The 23,561-nt window shown below is 39.6% G+C and overlaps 2 protein-coding genes across 4 annotated transcripts; both read left to right on the forward strand.

Annotated features, from left to right (window-relative positions):
- Positions 1 to 2,299: 2,299 nt before the first annotated feature.
- mtmr8 (myotubularin related protein 8) lies at positions 2,300 to 14,675 on the forward strand. Of its 2 annotated transcripts, XM_029672025.2 has the most exons (14): positions 2,305 to 2,615; positions 3,079 to 3,201; positions 5,067 to 5,229; positions 5,348 to 5,505; positions 5,681 to 5,809; positions 6,889 to 7,023; positions 7,120 to 7,252; positions 7,434 to 7,543; positions 7,727 to 7,852; positions 7,989 to 8,038; positions 8,211 to 8,411; positions 8,534 to 8,662; positions 8,814 to 8,940; positions 9,035 to 14,675. In XM_029672025.2, the coding sequence occupies exons 1-14, from the start codon at positions 2,592 to 2,594 to the stop codon at positions 9,242 to 9,244; spliced, it is 1,818 nt and encodes a 605-aa protein (XP_029527885.1). In that variant the 5' UTR covers positions 2,305 to 2,591; the 3' UTR covers positions 9,245 to 14,675. The 2 variants fall into 2 exon arrangements, with proteins under 2 accessions (XP_064879719.1, XP_029527885.1); XM_065023647.1 differs by having other exon boundaries at positions 2,300 to 2,615; positions 6,889 to 7,252.
- A 5,517-nt stretch (positions 14,676 to 20,192) lies between these two features.
- Positions 20,193 to 22,610, forward strand: asb12a (ankyrin repeat and SOCS box-containing 12a). 2 transcript variants are annotated; one of them, XM_029672027.2, is made up of 3 exons: positions 20,193 to 20,269; positions 21,133 to 21,901; positions 22,174 to 22,610. In XM_029672027.2, the coding sequence occupies exons 2-3, from the start codon at positions 21,139 to 21,141 to the stop codon at positions 22,329 to 22,331; spliced, it is 921 nt and encodes a 306-aa protein (XP_029527887.1). In that variant the 5' UTR covers positions 20,193 to 20,269; positions 21,133 to 21,138; the 3' UTR covers positions 22,332 to 22,610. The 2 variants fall into 2 exon arrangements, with proteins under 2 accessions (XP_029527887.1, XP_029527886.1); XM_029672026.2 differs by lacking the exon at positions 20,193 to 20,269 and adding an exon at positions 20,639 to 21,025.
- Positions 22,611 to 23,561: the final 951 nt, after the last annotated feature.

Consider the following 23,561-nt stretch of genomic DNA (forward strand, 5'->3'; position numbering starts at 1 on the left):
ATCAGAGACAACGATAAACACCTGTCTCTGATTGAGAACCACTCCAGACAGCCATAGACTTTGCTAGATCACCCCACTAGCTACAATCCCAATACATACCAAAACCCCAAGACAAAACACACCACAATACAAAAACCCCATGCCACACCCTGGCCTGACCCAAACATGCAGATAAACACAAAATACTTCGACCAGGGCGTGACAATTTTGCTGTAGCTGTATTCGTTGACAGTCTCTCTAGTCATGGTTTTAAACGTTTTGAAATATCACAGTATCAATTTTGTTGTAGCTTTCTCTTACGCCTGCTACATTACTGCAGACACGGTAATCTGAGCAATTCGATTGGCCAGCGGTAGACCTGTAGTGCACTTCATTTGCTCTCTGGGCCCGCCGGGAAGGCAGAGTTTATACCTTCGGACACACGAAATTGTTCAAAATGACAACAGTTTGCCTTCCTGGCACACAGGGCAGTTGAATCAGGTGCATCTACCCCCAACAGCCCAAAACGTTTGGCGATCGACTAGCAATGCATTGGAGAACAACCGGTTGGTGACCACTGCTCTAGAAAGTTGAGTGAAGTTCAATCTCGTGTTTCTCTCTGTGGGCTGATATTTCTGCGTGGCAGTCCCAGTCATCGACTGGCACCAGATTGCTATAATATATGATGTGGTTAGCTGATACAGTAGCCTATCTAAAATATTATATCCAGGCGCTGTAAAATCTGGCATGCATTCAGCAACGCCTGGGCAGAGGAACACGCCCATTATAAATATCCATCTTGACATTCCAGAGCAATAGTAATGGTGTCTTTTTTTAGGGACTAATGGCGGCTAACTCCGCCATGGCTCGTTGGCCAAAGCCGATGGGGAAATTATTGGGCTTTTCGTACTGTTTTGGATAAACGCCGAAAATAAGGTCGGTGGTAAACACAGGTTTAGGAGATATTATACATTTTGTTCTATGAGAGTATCTTAATCTGCAACATCACTTTTTGTGAATGTTTAAGCATTTAATCAAAACAAACACACAAAGGCTTAATAATTCATGAAAGTACATTTAACTGACTGATATTATCTCATAGAACAAAATGTATAAGATCTCCTAAACCTGTGTTAACCTCGGACCATATTTTCAGTGTAAATCCCCATTCACTTCCCCCTTAGGAATGGCCAACTAACCATTTTATATATATAACATGAAAATGGTGGATCAATTTACTTCTACCAGATGCCTTTTCATTAAGTTTTTGCGCTGAAGACCATTGCTCTATGTTTTTGCTTCTTGAAAACCATTCAAAAAGTATACAAAACTACAGGCTACTTGATCCATCACTTGCAAAACATATTTTGCAACGTTTATTTGCTTGCAGAAAACAAGGAGTTCTCATAGACCACCAGGGTAAAAAAATAAAAAAACATTTACATGTTGCTTATGAGTGAATTTCACAATACTTTTAGATTATAATTAGATTTGATGATTTGTATGAATGTCCTAATTAATATACTGTTTGTGTTATCATCGCAAATCAACCGTGTTTTACATTTTATTTTAAATAAACAAGTATAATGGCTCTTTGGCTAGCTTTGCTTCCAGCCTATGTCAATGAGCGTTAGCATTCAAACTACAACTGCTGCATCCAAAATAGTTATTTTGAAAAGATCACAACCAAATATAATCTGAGCAATTTTTTAAGCGATAATCAAAATAACATTGCAAGCGTATTACAACCCCAAAACGTGTTTGTTGTTTATAAATAATAACTACGTAAATATAGGCTATACATAACGGGTACAGATGGTGATGGCTTTCTTTCTGCATCCTAAAGTCCCGTGCTTCTGTGCGTGACGTAGTATGTGTCATGTACTGAAAAGGGGCGTATACAGTGAGTGATATTCTTTGAAAGCATTCATAACCTTTTCTAAACATAATTCATATATTTTTTTAAACAGCATCGAGATTACAACAAAAGCATAAACAAGAGTAGTATGTTCTTATGATTTAATCAAGGGTTGTATTTCATATATTTGAAAGTACCAATTTTGCAGCTGTACAATAATATCTCACATCAGCACAACTTTGGTATTTTACCCTTGCTAAAATCAGAGCAAACGGACAAAAATGTAACAGTGATGAGGGTGTGTTTGAAAAAGCCAATAAGCTGTCTCAGCAAATGCATGTAATTGATGTCCAGAAATGTTGTAAACATACACATGCAGTACAAAGGCACACTACTAAGTCATGCATGTGTCTTGTAGGCATTTCTTTCCTGTGCAAATGGTCCTACTGTAGCACAAATGACACATGGCTACATGAATTTGAAAACTGCTACACTGTCAAATTTGACTAGCTTTGTAACATTTCGCTTGAAACATGAAACTGCTTAAAGTTCCAAATATAGAGGAAGTTCCTTACAAATTAGGCGACCTTGAACGCACCAACATTTTATTGCTAGGCTGGCTTGCGCTAGGTAGGAAGGCAGAATTACAGAATGTGCAAAGTTTCTTCGGGAAATAGCAACCGAAATTTTTTTTAAAGTCGTTTTTAAAAAATGAATCTTGTTTAGACCAGCACCCATTTCTTGGCATTGGACGATGGAGTACATTTTAACGCCAAAGGTAGGTGGCCACTAGCTAACGTTAGCCAGTGATGCTAACTGGCAATAACTAACGTTAGTTAGCTAGCAACTACGCTAACATTACCTGACTTCGTTATCTAGCCTGTTACGTTTCATAGGATAGTTTTAAAACTGAATAATCTGCCAGCGCTCTGATTTAGCTACATAACACTGTTAAATTAGTAATGTTTGATTGTTAGCTAGCTAGCAACTATAGTTGTCATGAGACTGACCGTCACAACAAGTAACAGTAAATACGCTAGCTAGCTAACTAAAGTTACATTCCTGCATGTCAGCACACCTGTGTTGGAACCTCTAGGTCTCCAGGATTTCCTGGTGTTGGTTTTAGTAAGAGTGCTTGGAAATTATTTCTCAGCCATTCATTCACCTGTTGATATTTGTTATTCAGAGAATGGCATGTGGTGACTCAATCTGTCCTAATGTCGTTTTTATTTGACATACAGGTGGAAGAAGTGAAATTGTTGGATCGATACACTGCAAAGAAGCCAGCCATTGGCACTCTCTATCTAACAGCAACCCATCTAATCTTTGTGGAGACCTCCTGTAACACTCGCAAGGAAACCTGGGTATGACACTTGCTCAGAGAGCATGACAAGGGTTGAGCGCCAAAGGGGTGTAATTGCCTGGTATGAAAGCAACCCATGGCCCTTTCCCATACTATGTACACCTTCACTGTTCACATATATGAAGGCACTGGATAGGATGTAGACTAAGTTGGTGTGTAAGCAACTACAGTGGGGCAAAAAAAGTATTTGGTCAGCCACCAATTGTGCAAGTTCTCCCACTTAAAAAGATGAGAGAGGCCTGTAATTTTCATCATAGGTACACTTCAACTATGACAGAAAAATGAGAAGAAAAAAAAATCCAGAAAATCACATTGTAGGATTTTTAATGAATTTATTTGCAAATTATGGTGGAAAATAAATATTTGGTCAATAACAAAAGTTTCTCAATACTTTGTCATTGCCAACAAAGGGTATATAACAGAGGTCAAACATTTTCTGTAAGTCTTCACAAGGTTTTCACACACTGTTGCTGGTATTTTGGCCCACTCCTCCATGCAGATCTCCTCTAGAGCAGTGATGCAGAGCAGGGACTGTTGCTGGGCAACACAGACTTTCAACTCCCTCCAAAGATTTTCTATGGGGTTGAGAACTGGAGACTGGCTAGGCCACGCCAGGACCTTGAAATGCTTCTTACGAAGACATTCCTTCGTTGCCCGGGCGGTGTGTTTGGGATCATTGTCATGCTGAAAGACCCAGCCACGTATCATCTTCACTGCCCTTGCTGATGGAAGGAGGTTTTTACTCAAAATCTCACGATACATGGCCCCATTCATTCTTTCCTTTACACGGATCAGTCGTCCTGGTCCCTTTGCAGAAAAACATCCCCAAAGCATGATTTTTCCACCCCCCCCATGCTTCACAGTAGGTATGGTGTTCTTTGGATGCAACTCCGCATTCTTTGTCCTCCAAACACAACGAGTTGAGTTTTTACCAAAAAGTTATATTTTGGTTTCATCTGACCATATGACATTCTCCCAATCTTATTCTGGATCATCCAAATGCTCTCTAGCAAACTTCAGACGGGCCTGGACATGTACTGGCTTAAGCAGGGAGACACGTCTGGCACTGCAGGATTTGAGTCCCTGGCGGCGTAGTGTGTTACTGATGGTAGGCTTTGTTACTTTGGTCCCAGCTCTCTGCAGGTCATTCACTAGGTCCCCCCGTGTGGTTCTGGGATTTTTGCGTGGAGCCCCAGATCAAGCGAGATTATCAGTGGTCTTGTATGTCTTCCATTTCCTAATAATTGCTCCCACAGTTGATTTCTTCAAACCAAGCTGCTTACCTATTGCATATTCAGTCTTCCCAGCCTGGTGCAGGTCTACAATTTTGTTTCTGGTGTCCTTTGACAGCTCTTTGGTCTTGGCCATAGTGGAGTTTGGAGTGTGACTGTTTGAGGTTGTGGACAGGTGTCTTTTATACTGATAACAAGTTCAAACAGGTGCCATTAATACAGGTAACGAGTGGAGGACAGAGGAGCCTCTTAAAGAAGGTCTGTGAGAGCCAGAAATCTTGCTTGTTTGTAGGTGATCGAATACTTATTTTCCACCATAATTTGCAAATGAATTCATTCAAAATCCTACAATGTGATTTTCTGTTTTTTTCTTTTCTCATTTTGTCTGTCATAGTTGAAGTGTACCTATGATGAAAATTACAGGACTCTCATCTTTTTAAGTGTGAGAACTTGCACAATTGGTGGCTGACTAAATACTTTTTTGTCCCACTGTATATACCCCTTGGTAGCAGGGGTGGTGCCACAAATATTAGGCCTACACCTATCTGGGTTTCTGCCAATATTGAAGTGGTAGGGAACTTAAAAGCCAGGACTCAAGATTAATAGTTTTTGGTTTCACTCTCATCTTCACCAGATGTTACACCATCTCATAGCCACAGTAGAGAAACTCCCTCTTACAGCCATGGGATGCCCACTTCACATTTCCTGCAAGAATTTCCATGTGGCTCACTTTGTCATTTCCAGTGAGAGGGACTGCCAAAATGTTCATCAGTCCCTGGTCAGACTCTCCCAACCAGGTACTTACAGTAGCATTCCAGATCAACCCTCCTCCCTTTCGGGGAAAAACAAAATTATGATCCACTGTGAATATTTATACAATTCGTCCATACAGTAACATTGGACATTTTTTTATAGGGAAAGTGGAAGAGTTGTATGCTTTTCTTTACAACCCAAAACAAGATGAAGATGAGAGAAGAAATGGTTGGGGCTTTATTGACTCAGCCATGGATTTCAAAAGAATGGGATTGCCCAATGAGTTTTGGGAAATGACAGACCTCAACAAGAACTATGAGGTAAATTAAGCAATCATATGCCTTTCAGACTCTTTATTGGATTTGCTTTTTTGTCAAACAAATTCTGTCTTGCCTCTCCCATGCAATTCTTTAGTTTTGCATTAGCTTCTCATCAGGCAAAGGCATTTGCAACTCATGCATGCACACGTTGTTCTGTTCCCTCTGGATTGCTTAGCTTTGCAGCACATATCACTCAGAACTGGGCATTCCTAAAACCGCAAGCAAGGGCACAGTCTTTGGGAGTGCCAAATTCAGGAGCAGGGGGCGCATTCCTACTCTCTCCTACTACCACAAGGAAAGTAATGTAAGTTCAGACTCTCCCTTATTTAATGCAAGGTTCAGTCTCATCTCTGCGCATGCTATACTTACTGTATCTGTTAATCCTCCTGTTGTGTTCGTTTAATGTTAATTAATTCTGTGTTCCCGGTCCAAAATGACCATCCCATTATAGCTGATTATAAATCAATAATAATACATATATTATCACCTAATGTTGTTAAATCTTTTTATCAACTTAAGTTCTTGTGAACATTACACGTTTTGAACTTCTATTTGCTATTTATGGCCTGTAGGCCTCATTGACCTGAGCTCATACAACTAGTTTTTGAGTAAAAAAAAAAAAAAAAAGGGAAAAAAGCATAATGTACGGATTATTTTGACTACAAATACTCAGATGAAACATGTTGTGCACTGGTGAGGACTCTCTTCACCAGTGTCATGATAAAATATATGGTCAAGAGCCTCACATACAGTATATCGTTTGGTCATTGTGCTGCCACAGAATGAATCGTAAGCAAGGTCTCAAAAAAGCTTTATGTACCAGAGCTGCGAGAAAAGTTGTATATATTATTGTGACAATGTTGCAATTGTTTGTAAGAATGCCAACAGGTGTGGTTCTCGTTTGGGGGAAGATTATATTGGAGAAAGGTTCCCGTGGGGGTTGCCATGGAAGCCAAGAAGGGGAGTGAGGTGTTTGTATGTGTGTGCTCAAACACACATGCATGTGGGGGTCTGGGAGAGGAAGTGTGTCCATCTGATGAATGGGCATGTGCCTGAACTCAATTTTATACATTAATTGTAGTCTCACCCATTCATTTCTAAAGACTGGTCATTTTTGATCGGGAATACCACAGGTGTACAAAAGTTAAATAAAACACACAAAATGTCATGAAAATTATCAAAATGTATTTTGTGTGTTCAAATGCCCTGTGTGGACAAAGTCATGGCACCTTATGACAATCAGATTAAATTAACTACATTTTTCAGAGAGAACTTGTAAATCGGTCCAATTCAACCGGAACACAGCAGGAGGGTTAACGATTACAATGGCATTCCAAATGCACTTCATGGTGAAGCTGTTTTGGTTTCCCCCTCATCTACCAGGCTGCCATTTGCCGCTGTAGCCAGCCCCTGTCCGGGTTAAGTGCTCGGTGTGTAGAAGATGAGGAGATGCTACAGGCAATCAGCCGGGCTAATCCCAAAAGCACCTTCATGTATGTGGTGGATACCAGGCCTAAGGTAATAAATACGCTTTCAGATAATTGTATTGCTAATTTCCCCTGTATGTTTCAATTGCCCCATCCTAATCCAAACCATCCTGCTTTTTTCCCCCAGTTGAATGCAATGGCCAATAGAGCAGCAGGGAAGGGATACGAGAATGAGGACAACTACTCAAACATCTGCTTTCAGTTTGTGGGCATTGAGAATATCCATGTCATGAGGAACAGTCTGCAGAAGCTTCTGGAAGGTTACTGTCATTGCTCTCACATTAAAACGAGGAACCATAATCATTGGATGTAATGGGTTATACTTATTAATCATTTACTAAAGTGAAAAGTCATTTTGCAGCAAGGACTAAAGACCAGGCAAAGTTCATGCTCGACAAAGTCAAGTTTATAAGGTGCTTAGTTGTCATCTTCTGTTTTCAGTATGTGCTATGAAGTCTCCAACAATGAGTGACTACTTGACGGGACTGGAGAATTCTGGTTGGCTGCGTCACATCAAGGCTGTGATGGATGCTGGAGTATTTCTGGCTAAGGTAATAGACATCCTGCCATGTAGCGATCTTCTTAGTTCAATATAAACACAGCAACACATTCTTATTTAGTACCTATAACCTTAGAAATGTATGAAAACAAATTATTTTTTTGCTTTGTATCCATCTAGTTTTTTAAACTAGCGTGTATGATGTGGTTCTGAGCTATCCTTTGTCTCTGCTAAGGCTGTGGCTGAGGATAAGGCTAGTGTGCTTGTACACTGCTCAGATGGCTGGGATCGCACCGCTCAGGTGTGTTCTTTGGCAAGCATCCTCTTGGACCCCTTCTATCGTACCATCAAGGGACTCATGGTGAGAACAGAGTGGTTTGCTTACATTATCTTGACACTGAGTATTTGTGTGCTGGACAACACAGTTATTGTCTACAAAATATAATGATTTTAACACTATTTATTTAAACTCCCATTCTGTTTATTTCTTATTTTAGGTTTTGATAGAAAAAGAATGGATATCTATGGGGCATAAATTCACACAAAGGTATTAACATCTAATATATTTGGAACAAGGCTAATCATCTAACCATGTTGGTGTCTGCTAAATTACACAACTTTGAGACGAAAACAAGCTAAAACCCAGATAAGTCTTAACATAAGATTTTCATGGTGTACATAGGACATAAGAAGATAACAGATATAATATTGAGTTGCAGGTGTGGGCATGTGGATGGGGATCCCAAGGAGGTGTCCCCTGTATTCACCCAGTTCATTGAATGTCTTTGGAATCTCATGGAGCAGTACCCCTGTGGCTTTGAGTACAACGAGAAGTACCTTTTGGAAATCCACAACCATGTTTACTCCTGCCAGTTTGGAAATTTCATTGGCAACTGCCAAAGAGAGCGAGAGGAGATGCGGTGAGGAGTCCCTGAAATAAACTGCAGTGCCTATGCAGACATCTGATTTCCTTTTCTGTAGTAGTCATTTCCGATTTGGAGGTTTTAATCTGTTCGTGAACAATTTATCCTTTCATCTTCAGACTTTATGAGAGGACCTTCTCAGTTTGGCCATTTCTCTGGGAGAACCGCCATCAGTACAGAAATCCTCTGCACAAATGCTCATTAGGGAGGGAGGTTCTGAGACCAAGCACATTGCCGTTGAATTTCAAGTAAGTTCTCATTGGTTTCCTGAGTTTTCCACTATGAGCAAATAAATATATTGTCAATGTACATGAGCAATATCTGTACAGAGTATTTTTTTCAAACATTTGAATTTGTGTTTAATTTGATAGAATACCAATTGCATTATTTATTTGACAGGTTTTGGTGTGGCATGTATAACCATTTTGACAAGGGCATGCAGCCAAAGCAGTCCATTCTGGATCACCTGTTAACCATAACACAGAAAAGGGCAGAGGGTGAGAAGAAAATGACAGATCTCCAGATAGTAAGTGGATATAGATTTTTTTTTCTAATGGCACATGTAAAAGCTTTCTTGGGTGGCTTGAATAAATTTCTCCAATATTTTCATTCCTCTGTAGCAGTTGGCAGTCATGGATGGTGTTCTGGCAGATCAGGGCAGTCCAACAGGCACGCCACCTGAACAAACCTCTTTGTCTCCTGTATCGGTTAGCCACACAGCCGAAAATGCTAAACCACTCATGAATGGCGCTGCAGTGGAGGAGGCTGAAATAGAGTTGGTACCTACTGCAGGGAGCGAGAAGATGGAACCAGTAGCTATAGAAAATTGAGTTACTGCCATAAAGGGCACAGTTGTTTCCATGGAGATCAAAGATGTCAGAGGAGGGACAAAGTTCCTCTGAAATAACCACTGAAGCAGTTAAGCTTGTGGCCTGATTATCCAATCTGTTAGTTGACTGAGCAAATTACAGCCTTATTGATGAAACAAATTCTGATCCAATTCTTTAGCAGCCATAGAAGTTGAACATTTATTTAACAATTTATTTTACAACCTTTTTTGGAGGATAAATACAGTGTCTTTGTAAAGTATTCAGACCGCTTGACTTATTCCACAGTTTGTTACGTTACAGCCTTATTAACAATTTTTACATATGTATTACTATGTTATGTTTACTCAGTACTTTGAAATCGCTGCCAAAGGTGCTTCAACAGCCTCGAGCTACACGCTTGGTACACCTGTATTTGGGGAGTTTCTCCCATTATTCTCTGCAGATGATAGAGATGTTCAATCAGGTTCATGTCCGGGCTCTAGCAGGGCCATTCAAGGACATTCAGAGACTTGTCCCAAAGCCACTCCTGCATTGTCTTGGCTCTATGCTTGGTTTCATCAGACCAGAGTATCTTGTTTCTCATGTTCTGAGATTCCTTTAGGTGCCTTTTGGCAAACTCCAAGCGACCTGTCATGTGCCTTTTACTGAGGAGTGGCTTCCGTCTGGCCACTCTACTGTAAAGGCCTGATTGGTTTGGCCGGGCGGTGAGCTCTAGGAAGATTCTTGGTTGTTCCAAACTTCTTCCGTTTAAGAATGATGGAGGCCCTTCAATGCAGCAGATTTTTATTTTGTACCTTCCCCCAGATCTGTGCCTCGACACAATTCTGTCTCGGAGGTCTGCGGACTAATCTTTCAACCTCATGGCTTGGTCTTTGCTCTGAAATGCCCCGTCAACTATGGGACCTTTTTATATTGACAGGTTTGTTCCTTTGCAAATAATTTTCAGTCAATTGAATTTACCACAGGTGGTCTCCAAGTTGTAGAAACATCTCAAGGATGATCAATGAAAACAGGATGCACTCGAGCTCAATTTCGAGTCTCATAGCTGAATACTTATGTAAATAAGGTATTCATATTTATTTTTTATTCATTTGCAAAAATGTCTAGAATCCTGTTTTTTTTTCGCTTTGTCATATTTAGTGTAGATTAGGGGGAATAAAAAAATAATATTAAAAAAATCTATTTTAGAATAAGACTGTAATGTAACAAAATGTGGAGAAAGTCAAGGGGTCTGAATACTTTTGGAATGCCATATATATATATATATATATATAAGTACCAGTCAAAAGTTTGGACACACCTACTCATTCAAGGGTTTTTCTTATTTTTTTTCTACTTTGTAGAATAATACTGAAGACAAACTAATAACACATATGGAATCAGGTAGTAACCAATAGTCTTAAATAAATCAAAGTATATTTTTATATGGGTGGGCAGGTAGCCTAGTGGTTAGAGCATTGGACTAGTAACCGAAAGGTTGCAAAATCAAATCCCCGAGCTGACAAAGTACAAATCTGTCGTTCTGCCCCTGAACAAGGCAGTTAATCCTCTGTTCCTGGGACGTCATTGAAAATAAGAATTTGTTCTTAACTGACTTGTCTAGTTAAATAAAGGTCAAATAAATATTTGAGATTCTTCAAAGTAGCTACCCTTTGCCTTGACAGCTTTGCATGGTCTTGGCATTCTCTCAACCAGCTTCATGAAGTAGTCACTTGGAATGCATTTCAATTAACAGGTGTGCCTTGTTAAAAGTTCATTTGTGGAATTTCTTTCCTTAATGCGTTTGAGCCGATCAGTTGTGTTCTGAGAAGGTAGGGTTGGTATACAGAAGATAGCCCTATTTGGTAAAATACCAAGTCCATATTATGCCAAGAACAGCTCAAACAAACAGAGAAATTAGTCCATCATTTTAAGGCATGAAGGTCAGTCAATGCAGTTTCTTCCAAGTGCAGTTGCAAAAACCAAGTGCTATGATGTAACTGGCTCTCATGAGTAGGACCGCCACAGGAAAGGAAGACCCAGAGTTACCTTCATTAGATTTAACTGCACCTCAGATTGCAGCCCAAATAAATGCTTCACAGAGTTCACTTAACAGACACATCTCAACATCAACTGTTCAGAGGAGACTGCTTGAATCAAGCCTTCATGGTCAAATTGTTGCAAAGAAACCACTACTAAAGGACACCAATAATAAGAAGAGACTTGCTTGGGCCAAGAAACACGAGCAATGGATATTAGACCGGTGGAAATCTGTCCTTTGGTCTGATGAGTCCAAATTTGAGATTTTTGGTTCCAACCGCCGTGTCTTTGTGAGAAGCAGAGTAGGTGAACGGATGATCTCCGCATGTGTGGTTCCCACCGTGAAGCATGGAGGAGGAGAAGTGGGGGTGCTTTGCTGGTGACACTGAATTATTTTCGAATTCAAGGCACATCACAGCATTCTGCAGCGATACACCATCCCATCTTGTTTGCCCTTAGTCCCACTATCATTTGTTTTTCAACAGGACAATTACCCAACACACCTCCAGGTTGTGTAAGGGCTATTTGACAAAGAAGCAGAGTGATTGAGTGCTGAATCAGATGACCTGGCCTCCACAATCACCTGACCTTAACCAAATTGAGATGTTTTGTGATGAGTTGGACTGCAGAGTAAAGGAATAGCAGCCAACAATACTCAGCATATGTGGGAACTCCTTCAAGACTGTTGGAAAAGCATTCCAGGTGAAGCTGGTTGAGAGAATGCCAAGAGTGTGCAAAGCTTTCATCAAGGCAAAGGGATCTCAAATATAAAATATATTTTGATTTGTTTAACACTTTTAGGTTACTACATGATTCCTACATGATGTGTTATTTAATAGTTTTGATGTCTTCACCATTGTTCTACAATGTAGAAAATAGTAAAATAAAGAAAAACCTTTGAATGACTAGGTGTCCTCCTTGCTTGCACACGCTTTTTCAGTTCTGCCCACAAATGTTCAATATGATTGAGGTCAGGGCTTTGTGATGGCCACTCCAATACCTTGACTATGTCCTTAAGCCATTTTGCCACAACTTTGAAACTATGTTAGGGGTCAATGTCCATTTGGAAGACCCATTTGCGACCAAGCTTTAACTTCCTGACTGATGTCTTGAGATGTTGCTTCAATATATCTCAATTTTCCTGCCTCATGAAGCCATCTATTTTGTGAAGTGCACCAGTCCCTCCTGCAGCAAAGCACCCCCACAACATGATGCTGCCACTCCCGTGCTTCACGGTTGGGATGGTGTTCTTCGGCTTGCAAACCTACCCCTTTTTCCTCCAAACATAACGATGATCATTATGGTCAAACAGTTCTATTTTTGTTTCATCGGACCAGAGGACATTTCTCCAAAAAGTACGATCTTTGTTCCCATGTGCAGTTGCAATCCGTAGTTTGGCTTTTTTATGGCGGTTTTGGAGCAATGTCTTCTTCCTTTCTGAGCGCCCCTTCAGGTTATGCCGATATAGGACTTGTTTTACTATGGATATAGATACTTTTGTACCTGTTTCCTCCAGCATCTTCACAAGGTCCTTTGCTGTTGTTCTGGGATTGATTTGCACTTTTCGCACCAAAGTACGTTCATCTCTAGGAGACAGAATACGTCTTCTTCCTTCCTTTTTCTGAGGTCTTGGTTGATTTCTTTTGATTCTCCCATGATGTCAAGCAATGGGGCACTGAGTTTGAAGGTAGGCCTTGAAATACATCCACAGGTACACCTCCAATTGACTCGAATTAGATCAATTAGCCTATCAGAAGCTTCTAAAGCCATTACATAATTTGTTTGAAGTTTCCAAGCTGTTTAAAGGCACAGTCAACTTAGTGCATGTAAACTTCTGACCCACTGGAATTGTGATACAGTGAATTATAAGTGAAATTATCAGTCTGTAAACAATTGTTGGAAAAATTACTTGTGTCATGCACAAAGTAGATGTCCTAACTGACTTGCCAAAACAATAGTTTGTTAGCAAGAAATTTGTGGAGTGGTTAAAAACTAGTTTTAATGACTCCAACCTAAGTGAATGTAAACTTCCGACATCAACTGTATTTAGTATCCCATAGAAACCCACTCTATGGCATAATAAATGTTGAGGCTCTGTATGAATCAAGGATACTGAAATACTCCCCAACAAAGGGAATATGCTGTAAAAGTATAGACCTAAGTTTGGTTTAATTTTGCGATGTAATGATTGTTAAAGGTGCAATATGCTAAAATTCAAATAGTTGTACCTTATATCAGTTTCACAAAACGAGCAGTCATTGTGTAGAGAATCATTTCACCATCTATCCCGCTAGAAAAATATGTTTTCCATAACCAATTATATTGTATTTTCAGCTGTTTGAATCTAGTGTACCAAAACTAAAGTGAAAGACTCAAACAAAACTTAAGAACGGGGAACATAGAAGTAGTGCACATAGAACAGATATACCACTTCTTATACTTGCTTTTAATGAGAATGACAGATCTGTAACTCACTTTTCTATGTGACTTTGGTTGGGTCGCCCAAAAAGTTACATATTGCAGTTTAAATGAGAGAGATTCACTGAAAATAGTTGTTTTTATGTATTTTATAATGCCCTTTTATTGTACTGCAAACATGCTGAATATGCTCCACATGTGTCTTTGTTATTTACAACAACATTTTAATGAATTGATATCTGCCTTTTCTTGTCACTTTCTTGAAATGCCATTTTGTAGAAAAGGACCAAATAAATGCAAAACTGTTTATGTAGAAAGAATAGCACAGCCTGAACAAATTGCAATGCATGGATATTTTTCAAACATGTCAGAGTACAAAAGAGGCTGTACCAGAGATGAGGCATGTGTGAATTTAAAAGCAATGATCAAATGTGTTCTTTATATTTCTTTGCAGGTTTTTCTAGAATATTGAGGCCAGTTATATAAAGTGTTCTTTCTCATCTGTGATTTCAAGGTTGTGATAATGCATAGTTTGTGATCAACTGTAACAAATTTATTTCCAACAAAATGATTGCACTTTTATTTGTTTGAGTTGCCAAACCACATTTTTAAGGCAATATAGTTTATCTGAATGGACTGTGTGTCATTGTAGCATGGAGCAAATTACATTATGTTTACATTCTCCATAATCAAGTGCAACCTGTGAGATGCAGCGAGAAAAAAATACACCAGCCAGAGGGTCATTTCCATTATTTCAGGGGGCTTTGAATGTGAGAAGTTCATTCTAGTGTATAAATGAAATTTGCAAGCAGTTAATTTGATGTAATGGAAATGTGTAGGATGTTAAATGTAAAGGGAATTTAATATACTGCAATGTCACTGTGCAGGAAGAGCAATCAATTTTCAATCAAAAGTTGAGCAATGAACACCACGCTGATGGGAACAATTTTTGTACAATATAAGTTTCTGAATATTCTTAAATGTATACCCAAAATGTGTGTGTGTGATGGTATTTGTTTTGAGCTAGAGGATCATGTGTTGGACTCCTAATTGAATCCCTTTGCTTAATGATGGGCATTTTGTCTTTTCCGTTGACCCTTTTGGAAATTTACATTTACATTTAAGTCATTTAGCAGACGCTCTTATCCAGAGCGACTTACAAATTGGTGCGTTCACCTTAAGACATCCAGTGGAGCAGCCACTTTACAATAGTGCATCTAAATGATCGGAATATAGTGACTTGCAAAAGTATTCATCCCCCTTGGTGTTTTTCCTATTTTGTTGCATTTACAACCTGTTATTTTTATTTGGATTTAATGTAATGGTCTTACACAAATTAGTCCAAATTGATGAAATGAAAAAAAAAGAACTTGTTTCAAAAAAATGAAAAAGTGGTGTGTGCATATGTACTCACCCCCTTTGCTATGAAGCCCCTTAATAAGATTTGGTGCAACCAATTACTGTCAGAAGTCACATCATTTGTTAAAGTGCACCTGTGTGCAATTAAGTGTCACATGGTCTGTCATGTGATCTCGGTGTGTATATATATATATATATATATATATATATATACACACCTGTTCTGAAAGGCCCCAGAGTCTGCAACACCTCTAAGCAAGGGGCACCACCAAGCAAGCGGCACCATGAAGACCAAGGAGCTCGCCAAACAGGTCAGGGACAAAGTTGTGGAGAAGTACAGATCAGGGTTGGCTTATAAAAGAAAATGACCCGAAATGTTGAACATCCCACGGAGCACCATTAAATCCATTATTAAAAAATGGGAAGAATATGGCACCACAACAAACCTGCAGCACAAAGGGCAGCCCGCCAAAATTCACGGACCAGGCAAGGAGGGCATTAATCAGAGAGGCAACAAAGAGACCAAACATACCCCAATCTTCGCTGTGGAGCTTTGCAGCTCTTTCAGGGTTATCTGTTCATAGGACCACTTTAAGCCGTACACTCCACAGAGTTGGGCTTCACGGAAGAGTGGCCAGAAAAAAAGCCATTGCTTAAAGAAAAAAATAAGCAAACACGTTTGGTGTTCTCCAAAAGGCACGTGAGAGACTTCCCACACATATGGAAGAAAGCACTCTGATCAGATGAGACTTTAATTGAGCTTTTTGGCCATCAGGAACCACCTTTCATTACCCCAAGAATACCATCTCCACAGTGAAGCATGGTGGTGGCAGCATGCTGTGGGGATGTTTTTCATTGGCAGGGACTGGGAAAATAGTCAGAATTGAGGGAATGATGGATGGTGCTAAATACAGGGAAATTCTTGAGGGGAAACTTGTTTGTCTTCCAGAGATTTGCGACTGGGATGGAGGTTCTCCTTCCAGCAGGACAATGACCCTAAGCATACTGCTAAAGCAACACTCGAGTGGTTTGAAATGTCTTGGAAAGGCCTAGTCAAAGCCCAGACCTCAATCCAATTGAGAATCTGTGGTATGACTTAAAGATTGCTGTACACCAGCGGAACCCATCCAACTTGAAGGAGCTGGAGCAGTTTTGCCTTGAACAGGCAAAAATCCCAGTGGCTAGATGTACCAAGCTTATAGAGACATACCCCAAGGGACTTGCAGCTGCAAAAGGTGGCTCTACAAAGTATTGACTTTGGGAGGGTGAGTAGTTATGCATGCTCAAGTTTTCTGTCTTTTTTTGTCTTGTTTGTTTCACAATTAAAAATATTTTGAATCTTCAAAGTGGTAGGCATGTTGTGTAAATCAAATGATACAAACCCCCTAAAATCCATTTTAATTCCAGGTTGTAAGGCAACAAAATAGGATAAATGCCAAGGGGGGTGAATACTTTCGCAAGCCACTGTAAATGTTTGATTCCTACAACTAAAATGGTTTGTAGTTGAGATACCAGTTTTAAATGGAATTGTACGTTTCCTGCCGAGTATGCAATATTGTCCAGGGATAATCAATATGCTATGGAGCTTTTGCCATGTTGATAATGTGTAGCCAGTTTAAGTATCCCATATCCCCTCAGTTTACACCATTTACAAATAGGCCTATTGAAAACAAAGTGTGGTGAAAATTAGTACAGTAGCCATCTTATATACTAGACAGGAGTAGAAGTAAATAGTCCATGAGCCAGCGGTGTTGGTCGGGCTCACCTGGGGTGACAACTTCTCTGTGATTTTCTTAAAAGTCTTATGTCCCTAGAGTTGGAAAATGTGTGATAGCAGTGCAGCAATGGGTGATCTCTGTGTTTCTTTCGTCCCTCCATCCCTTTAAAGGAATTCTCCTGTACTTTTTTTTACACATTTAGCCAGTAGTTCTGAAAGTAAATCTCACAAGCCAAAAGTGGTCCCTGAAAATGGCTTACTACTTCTAGGGGTGTAACGGTTCACCCTACCTATGGTTCGGTACGTTTTGCGGTTTTGGGATCATGTTTCGGAACAGTGGAAAATGAAATGCCAACATTTATGGTAGTTAATTTTTGTGTATTTAAGAAAATACGAAGTGTTGGTATTCCTGATTCCATATATGATCATGAGTCATAATGCCTGATAAGAGCACAATCAGAAATACCAACACAGTATTTTCTTAAATGAAAACACAGTTACTCATCAACAACACTAAAATAAAGTGCAATATGTGTGTGAAATCAACATGTAAACATGGCTCACACATTGTTTATGTAACCGATATGAAATGGCTAGCTAGTTAGCGGTGGTGCGCGCTAATAGCGTTTCAATCGGTGACATCACTTGCTCTGGGACCTTGAAGTAGTTGTTCCCCTTGCTCCGCGGCTTTTGTGGAGTGATGGGTAACGATGCTTTGTGGGTGTCAGTTGTCTATGTGTGCAGAGGGTCCCTGGTTCGAGCCTGTGTCGGGGCGAGGGGATGGACAATAGCTATACTGTTACATATAGGCCTATACTAGAATGTTTTCTTGCAGAGAAAAATAAACTGAGTGTACAAAACATTTGTATTTATTAAGGATCCCCATGGCAGCAGCTATTCTTCCTGGGGTCCAGCAACATTAAGGCAGTTATATACAATAAAAAATATGACATTACATTACATTTCATAACACTTTTCACAACACATTAAGTGTTCCCCCAGGCCACTACTCTACTACCACATATCTACAATACAAAATCCATGTGTGTGTGTGTCTCTTCAGTCACCGCTGTTCCATAAAGGTGTATTTTTAAAAAATATTTAAAAAACATTGAAATCTGATTCTACTGCTTCAATTACCTGATGTGGAATAGAGTTCCATTATAATGCACTGCCTGATGTCGCAAGGATCTGTACACAATTTCCGGAATCTGAGCATTTCCCAGTTCTTCCATGGCCTGCATACTCACCAGAATTGTCACCCATTGAGCATGTTTGGGGTGCTCTGGACCGACACACCAATGTACAGCAACTTTGCACAGCCATTGAAAAGGCCACAATCAACAGCCTGATCAAATCCATACGAAATAAATGTGTTTCACTGCATGAGGCAAATGGTGGTCACACCAGATACTGACTGGTTTTCTGATCCACTCCACTACTTTTTTTGTTTTGTTAAGGTATCTATGACCAACAGACGCATATCTGTATTCCCAGTCATGTGAAATCCATAGATTAGGGCCTAATGAATTTATTTAGATTGACTGATTTCCTTATGTGAACTGTAACTCAGTAAAATCTTTGAAATTGTTGCATTTTAATATTTTTATTCTGTATAAATCAACTGAGGTGAATAAAGCCATAGCAACCAATGTGCTCTTCTCCAAGTAGCTTTTTAGAGTTTTTAAATTGTATAGAAGCGCAGTAGATGAGCTTCAACGTTCTTAACATTTCCAAGAGGATAGCCCAAGGGTGTGTGATTCAACTGAGTGAGTATGCCTGAATAGAGACATCCAGAGAGGATGGGTAAGATAGCTAGAAACACAAGAAATCCTATGGTTATTAATTATACTGCACTGATGGAACATAAATCCCAGAAAATAGATGCGGTAGTGGCAGCAGCAGATACATTTTTGGGTGTAGAAGATTTTAGTGCAGATGATCTACAGGGGCGTTAAGAGAATTGGTTCCATCCTCCCAGGCTGTTGGCCTGGACTAGGACATGGTAGGGATAGTTTTTGTTTGGTATAGTGTTGATATGTGTAGGGTTAGATGGTGGTAGAGGTCTTCACGGGTCCACCAGACCCAAATTTCTGAGATCTGACCTGGTATCCGAGCAGGTCCAGGTCCTAAATTCTGAATTTTGTCTTGGATAAGGGTCTGATATAATTGCCACGGGTCTCGGGTATGTTCAATTAAAACTGATTTACCGACTGGACCAGTCCTTTTGTTCATTTAATGTAGGAGGACTCATGAGAACTGTGTGAGGTTGTTATGTGTCACACAATTGCAACTCAACAAAACATATAGCTTATGAACGAGTATAGTGAAAAGAAACCGACGAGGAGAATGTCCTCCGGACAGGTTTTAATATTGTAGTGGACAAAGATGAGAAGAGTAGCGAGGCCAAATGGACTATGTGCAACTCTTTTCAGGTTTGTTCAATTTTCTGACTTAAAATAATGTATTTATGTATATTTATTAGGGGGGTTAGAATACATTTTTGCTGTATCGGTCTGCTAATAGAAGACTAACAAATGCCCAGTGCACTAGTTTTTTGAAGGGGGGGGGGGTTATTATTTTATGTTTTTATTCCTAATTTTCCAGGCGGTGCTGCATCACCCTCAGCACCCCTACTTCCTGCGGCTCTGCTGCCCAGGACCCTGCCCTGAACTTTAGTCACTGTTGCTAGCTGACCACCCTGTACTCAATCATGCACTCTATATCATCTACTGCATCTTTATGTAATACATGTATCACTAGCCACTTTAAACTATGCCACTTTGTTTACATACTCATCTCATATGTATATACTGTACTCGATACCATCTACTGCATCTTGCCTATGCCGCTCTGTACCATCACTCATTCATATATCTTTATGTACATATTCTTTATCCCTTTACACTTGTGTGTATAAGGTAGTAGTTTTGGAATTGTTAGCTAGATGCTTCGTTGGTTATTACTGCATTGTCGGAACTAGAAGCACAAGCATTTCGCTACACTCGCATTAACATCTGCTAACCATGTGTATGTGACAAATCAAATTTGATTTAGAAACTGTTGCCCTGTGTATATTACATAGTCATTGAACACTGGTCACTTTAATAATGTTTACATACTGTTTAACCCATTTCATATGTATATACTGTATTCTTGTCAAGGCCTATCCTTTATAACTACGGCGGTACGCATCTTTTTTTTATACATATACTGCCCATAATGTCTATACACACCATCATATAGATAAATATATATATATTCCGGACTCTGACATTGTTCGTTCTTATATTTCTTAATTCCATTATTCTTTTTAGATTTGCATGTATTGTCAGGTATTACTGCACTGTTGGAGCTTGGAACATAAACATTTAGGTCCACCCGAAATAAAAATTTACTAAATATGTGTACGCGACGCGTCCAATAAAATTTGCTTTGATTTGAATGCGCGCGCTCACTGCTGGCTCCGCGACACGGCCCAGAACTACATCGACTGTTGTTCATCTGTCAAGGTAACAAATGTTTGCCCGTTAGATAGTCATGTTACTGTTTGAAAATTGTCTCGTCTTGCAAGTATTGACAAAGACAATATGAGTTTATCTGTGTTGTTGACTTGTCCCTAGCTAGCTAGATAACACAGCCGCATCGATTAGCATAGGCATGTACTAGTTAGCTAGCTAACTTAGCCAATTTAGCTAGTAAGCTAGCAAAGCTTGGTGATGAACGGTTTTGACTGGTCTCTTCTTAAAATGTGATTTTAAACCTAATCTTATGCCTTACCTTAAATTAATAAAATAAAATATTTTTTGTTGTTGTTTTTCATGAATTTTAACGATGTAGACCATTTTGACTTTGTGGCTGTGGTAACTAGTGAACACCGTTCTGACTAGGTAGAAGACGGCTACGACCGGAAGTTACTTTTTCGTAGTAGGTTAGAAGAATTTACGCAGCAGGTTAGGAAAAGGGGTCGTGTTTGGCTTAAAATGATCTGTGCTCACATAAATAATCGGATATGGATTGTTAGTCAGGAAGTCAACTAACTAACGTTAGCTTCTTCACCAGTTCGTGTTTATAGTTATTTGCTAGCAAACATACTATTCTTTAGTTATTGTCAAATGATTCCATATATTGTACATATATTGTACATAACGTTAACTAGCTAGATTCCCTTTGGTGCAAATGTCTGCAGTATCCTTCGTCATAGAAAAATAGCTAGCTAGGTAATGTTAGCTAACTATCAACAGCCTTTTAACAACACCAAGAAAATGGTACCAGTATAACTAGTTGATGCTCATCATTTTGTATAATCAACAGTGTGTGTATTATGGATATTATTGCTTTTATGATGGTGTTTTTCTTTCTTATTTTGAAACAGATTTCTATGATCCAGTTTAAAGAAGTTCTAGAAGAAAAAGACAACGGTGAAGGTCAACTGCTCCATCAGGCAGTGTCCAACAATGATGACAGACTCCTTGATGAACTGCTCTCTCAAGAAAAGTACAGAAAGTTCATCAACTGTAGGAGCGGCTGGGGTATCCCAAGAACACCTTTACGAATGGCTGCATCTAAAGGTCATCTCAGGTGTCTGCAGGTTCTGCTGGCCCATGGAGCAGAGGTGGACTGTCTAGACGTGAAGGCTCAGACCCCACTTTTCACAGCTGTCTGTGGGAAATACTTCAACTGTGTTTTAGCCCTCCTCAGGGCAGGTGCTAACCCCAATGGCAGCTTGTATAACAACTGCTCTCCGGTCCTGACTGCAGCCAGGGAAGGGGATGTTGAGATTTTGAAGCAACTTCTTAAACATGGTGCTGAGGTCAACTCCAGATCTAAAGTCTTGCTGTTTACTTCAAGTGCCAGTGTTTCTAGTGGTCCCCTCTATCTGTCTGCTGTGTATGGACACTTAGACTGCTTTAAAGTATTGCTTCTCTATGGGGCTGATCCAAATTACAACTGCACAGATGCAAAACTACTGAGTAAAATCAAGCAGCCTAAGACCGTGCTTGAAATGTGCCTCAGACATGGCTGTGGGGTGGAGTACATCCAACTTTTGATTGACTTTGGTGCAAATGTCTACCTCCCCACTCTCATCATAGAAAAGTCCACAAAGCAGAATGAGGCGGTGGAGCTGCTGCTGCAAGAAAGAGGTAATGCAGGAGTTATGCTGTTGATGACTTTGGTATTCTCCTATTGATTTCTGGTAATGTTTTTATTGACATTAAACAAGCATCTGTTTTTTATTTATTTTTATTTTTTAAATAAAATGGAATTGCTACTTGTCAATACAGTACTGAACTGCTTTGCTGACAGAGCAGCATTTTACTATTTGAATAGGCTATTGAATCTGTGTATGTGTAATAACCAGTAAAAAAAATATTTAAAAAACTCTTAACTCAAATTCAATTGTTATTTTTGCTAGGTTTTCCCAAGTCCCTTGTATCACAGTGCCGACTTGCCATCCGAGGATACCTCAGGACGATCAACAGAATCCAGTCCATTGACCATTTGGAAATGCCATCAAGCATGATAAACTTCTTGCAATACAAATCAGTCCCAACAATTGCTATGCATCTCTGAGAAAGCATATATTGTCCCTATGCTTTTGCTACATAATGCTTACTTTTTTCAAAACATTTCATAGTGATGTTGAAATGGTACACATTTGTTGTCCTGCATTTGAGAATAGTTGTGTAATGTTTATTCTCAATGTTTTCAATCAATTATGCAATCATGTTTTCATTTTCTTGTTTTATCCCTCTTCCATAATATATGTGGGAATTTTTTTGTAATAGTGCAATGTCAGCGTAAAATAGAATGTACAGTAGAAATGACAACCATTAAAATGTCTTAAACTAATTTTGCATCAGAAAATATGTATTTTATTTTTAAACATTGTGTGTACACTATGTATGATAAAGTATTATATAATTATGTGCAAGGTGCTTTACATATAAATATCTGTGTACAAACTGTTAGGAACACCTTCCTAATATTGAGTTGCACCCCCTTTTTTTCCTCAAAACAGCCTCAATTTGTCAGGGCATGGACTATACAAGGTGTCAAGCTTCCACAGGGATGCTGGCCCATGTTGACTCCAATGCTTCCCACAGTTGTGTCAAGTTGACGGTGTCCTTTGGGTGGTGGACCATTCTTGATATACACGGGAAACTGTTGTTTGACAACCCTAGCAGCGCTGCAGTTCTTCACACTCAAACCAGTGCTCCTGGCATCTACTACCATACTCTGTTCAAAGGCACTTACGCCTTTTGTCTTGACCCTTCACACTCTGAATGGCAGACATACACAATTGTATACATTTGGCAGACGCTTTTCTCCAGTGCGACTTACAGGAGCAATTAGGGATAAGTGCCTTGCTCAAGGGTACATCGACAGATTTTTCATCTAGTTAGCTCGGGGTTTCAAAACAGCGACTTTTCGGTTACTGTCCCAATGTGCTTAACCACTAGGCTACCTGCAGCCCTTAGGAACAATCCATGTCTCAATTGTCTCGGGCTAAAAATCCTTTAACCAGTCTCCTCCCCTTCATCTACACTGATTTGAAGTGAATTTAACAGGTGCCATCGGTAAGGGATCATAGCTGTAAAGATGGTGGATGCGGATGATGAAGTGGATTCTGAATCTAATGGCCTAGAATCAAGGAGAATTGGAATATTGTCCAAAAGAAAGGAAAACGGAGCAAAGTAGAGTATAGTGAGAATGTCACTTCATATATTGTAGTAGTACTGTTTGTAAATGAGGAGCAGCTGATCGAATTGCCAAGCTTGAATCCATTTAAGATATCCAAAC

Source organism: Oncorhynchus nerka, linkage group LG10 (assembly GCF_034236695.1).
Source record: "Oncorhynchus nerka isolate Pitt River linkage group LG10, Oner_Uvic_2.0, whole genome shotgun sequence".
Lineage (NCBI taxonomy): Eukaryota > Metazoa > Chordata > Actinopteri > Salmoniformes > Salmonidae > Oncorhynchus > Oncorhynchus nerka.

Coding starts and splice junctions, on each gene's coding strand:
- asb12a (XM_029672026.2), top strand. CDS start 20,981: ATGTTAGCTAACTATCAACAGCCTTTTAACAACACCAAGAAAATG. Junction 21,026..21,132: donor TTAACAACACCAAGAAAATG/GTACCAGTATAA, acceptor ATTTTGAAACAG/ATTTCTATGATCCAGTTTAA. Junction 21,902..22,173: donor GCTGCTGCTGCAAGAAAGAG/GTAATGCAGGAG, acceptor TATTTTTGCTAG/GTTTTCCCAAGTCCCTTGTA.
- mtmr8 (XM_065023647.1), top strand. CDS start 2,592: ATGGAGTACATTTTAACGCCAAAG. Junction 7,853..7,988: donor GTACCATCAAGGGACTCATG/GTGAGAACAGAG, acceptor TTCTTATTTTAG/GTTTTGATAGAAAAAGAATG. Junction 8,039..8,210: donor GGGCATAAATTCACACAAAG/GTATTAACATCT, acceptor ATTGAGTTGCAG/GTGTGGGCATGTGGATGGGG.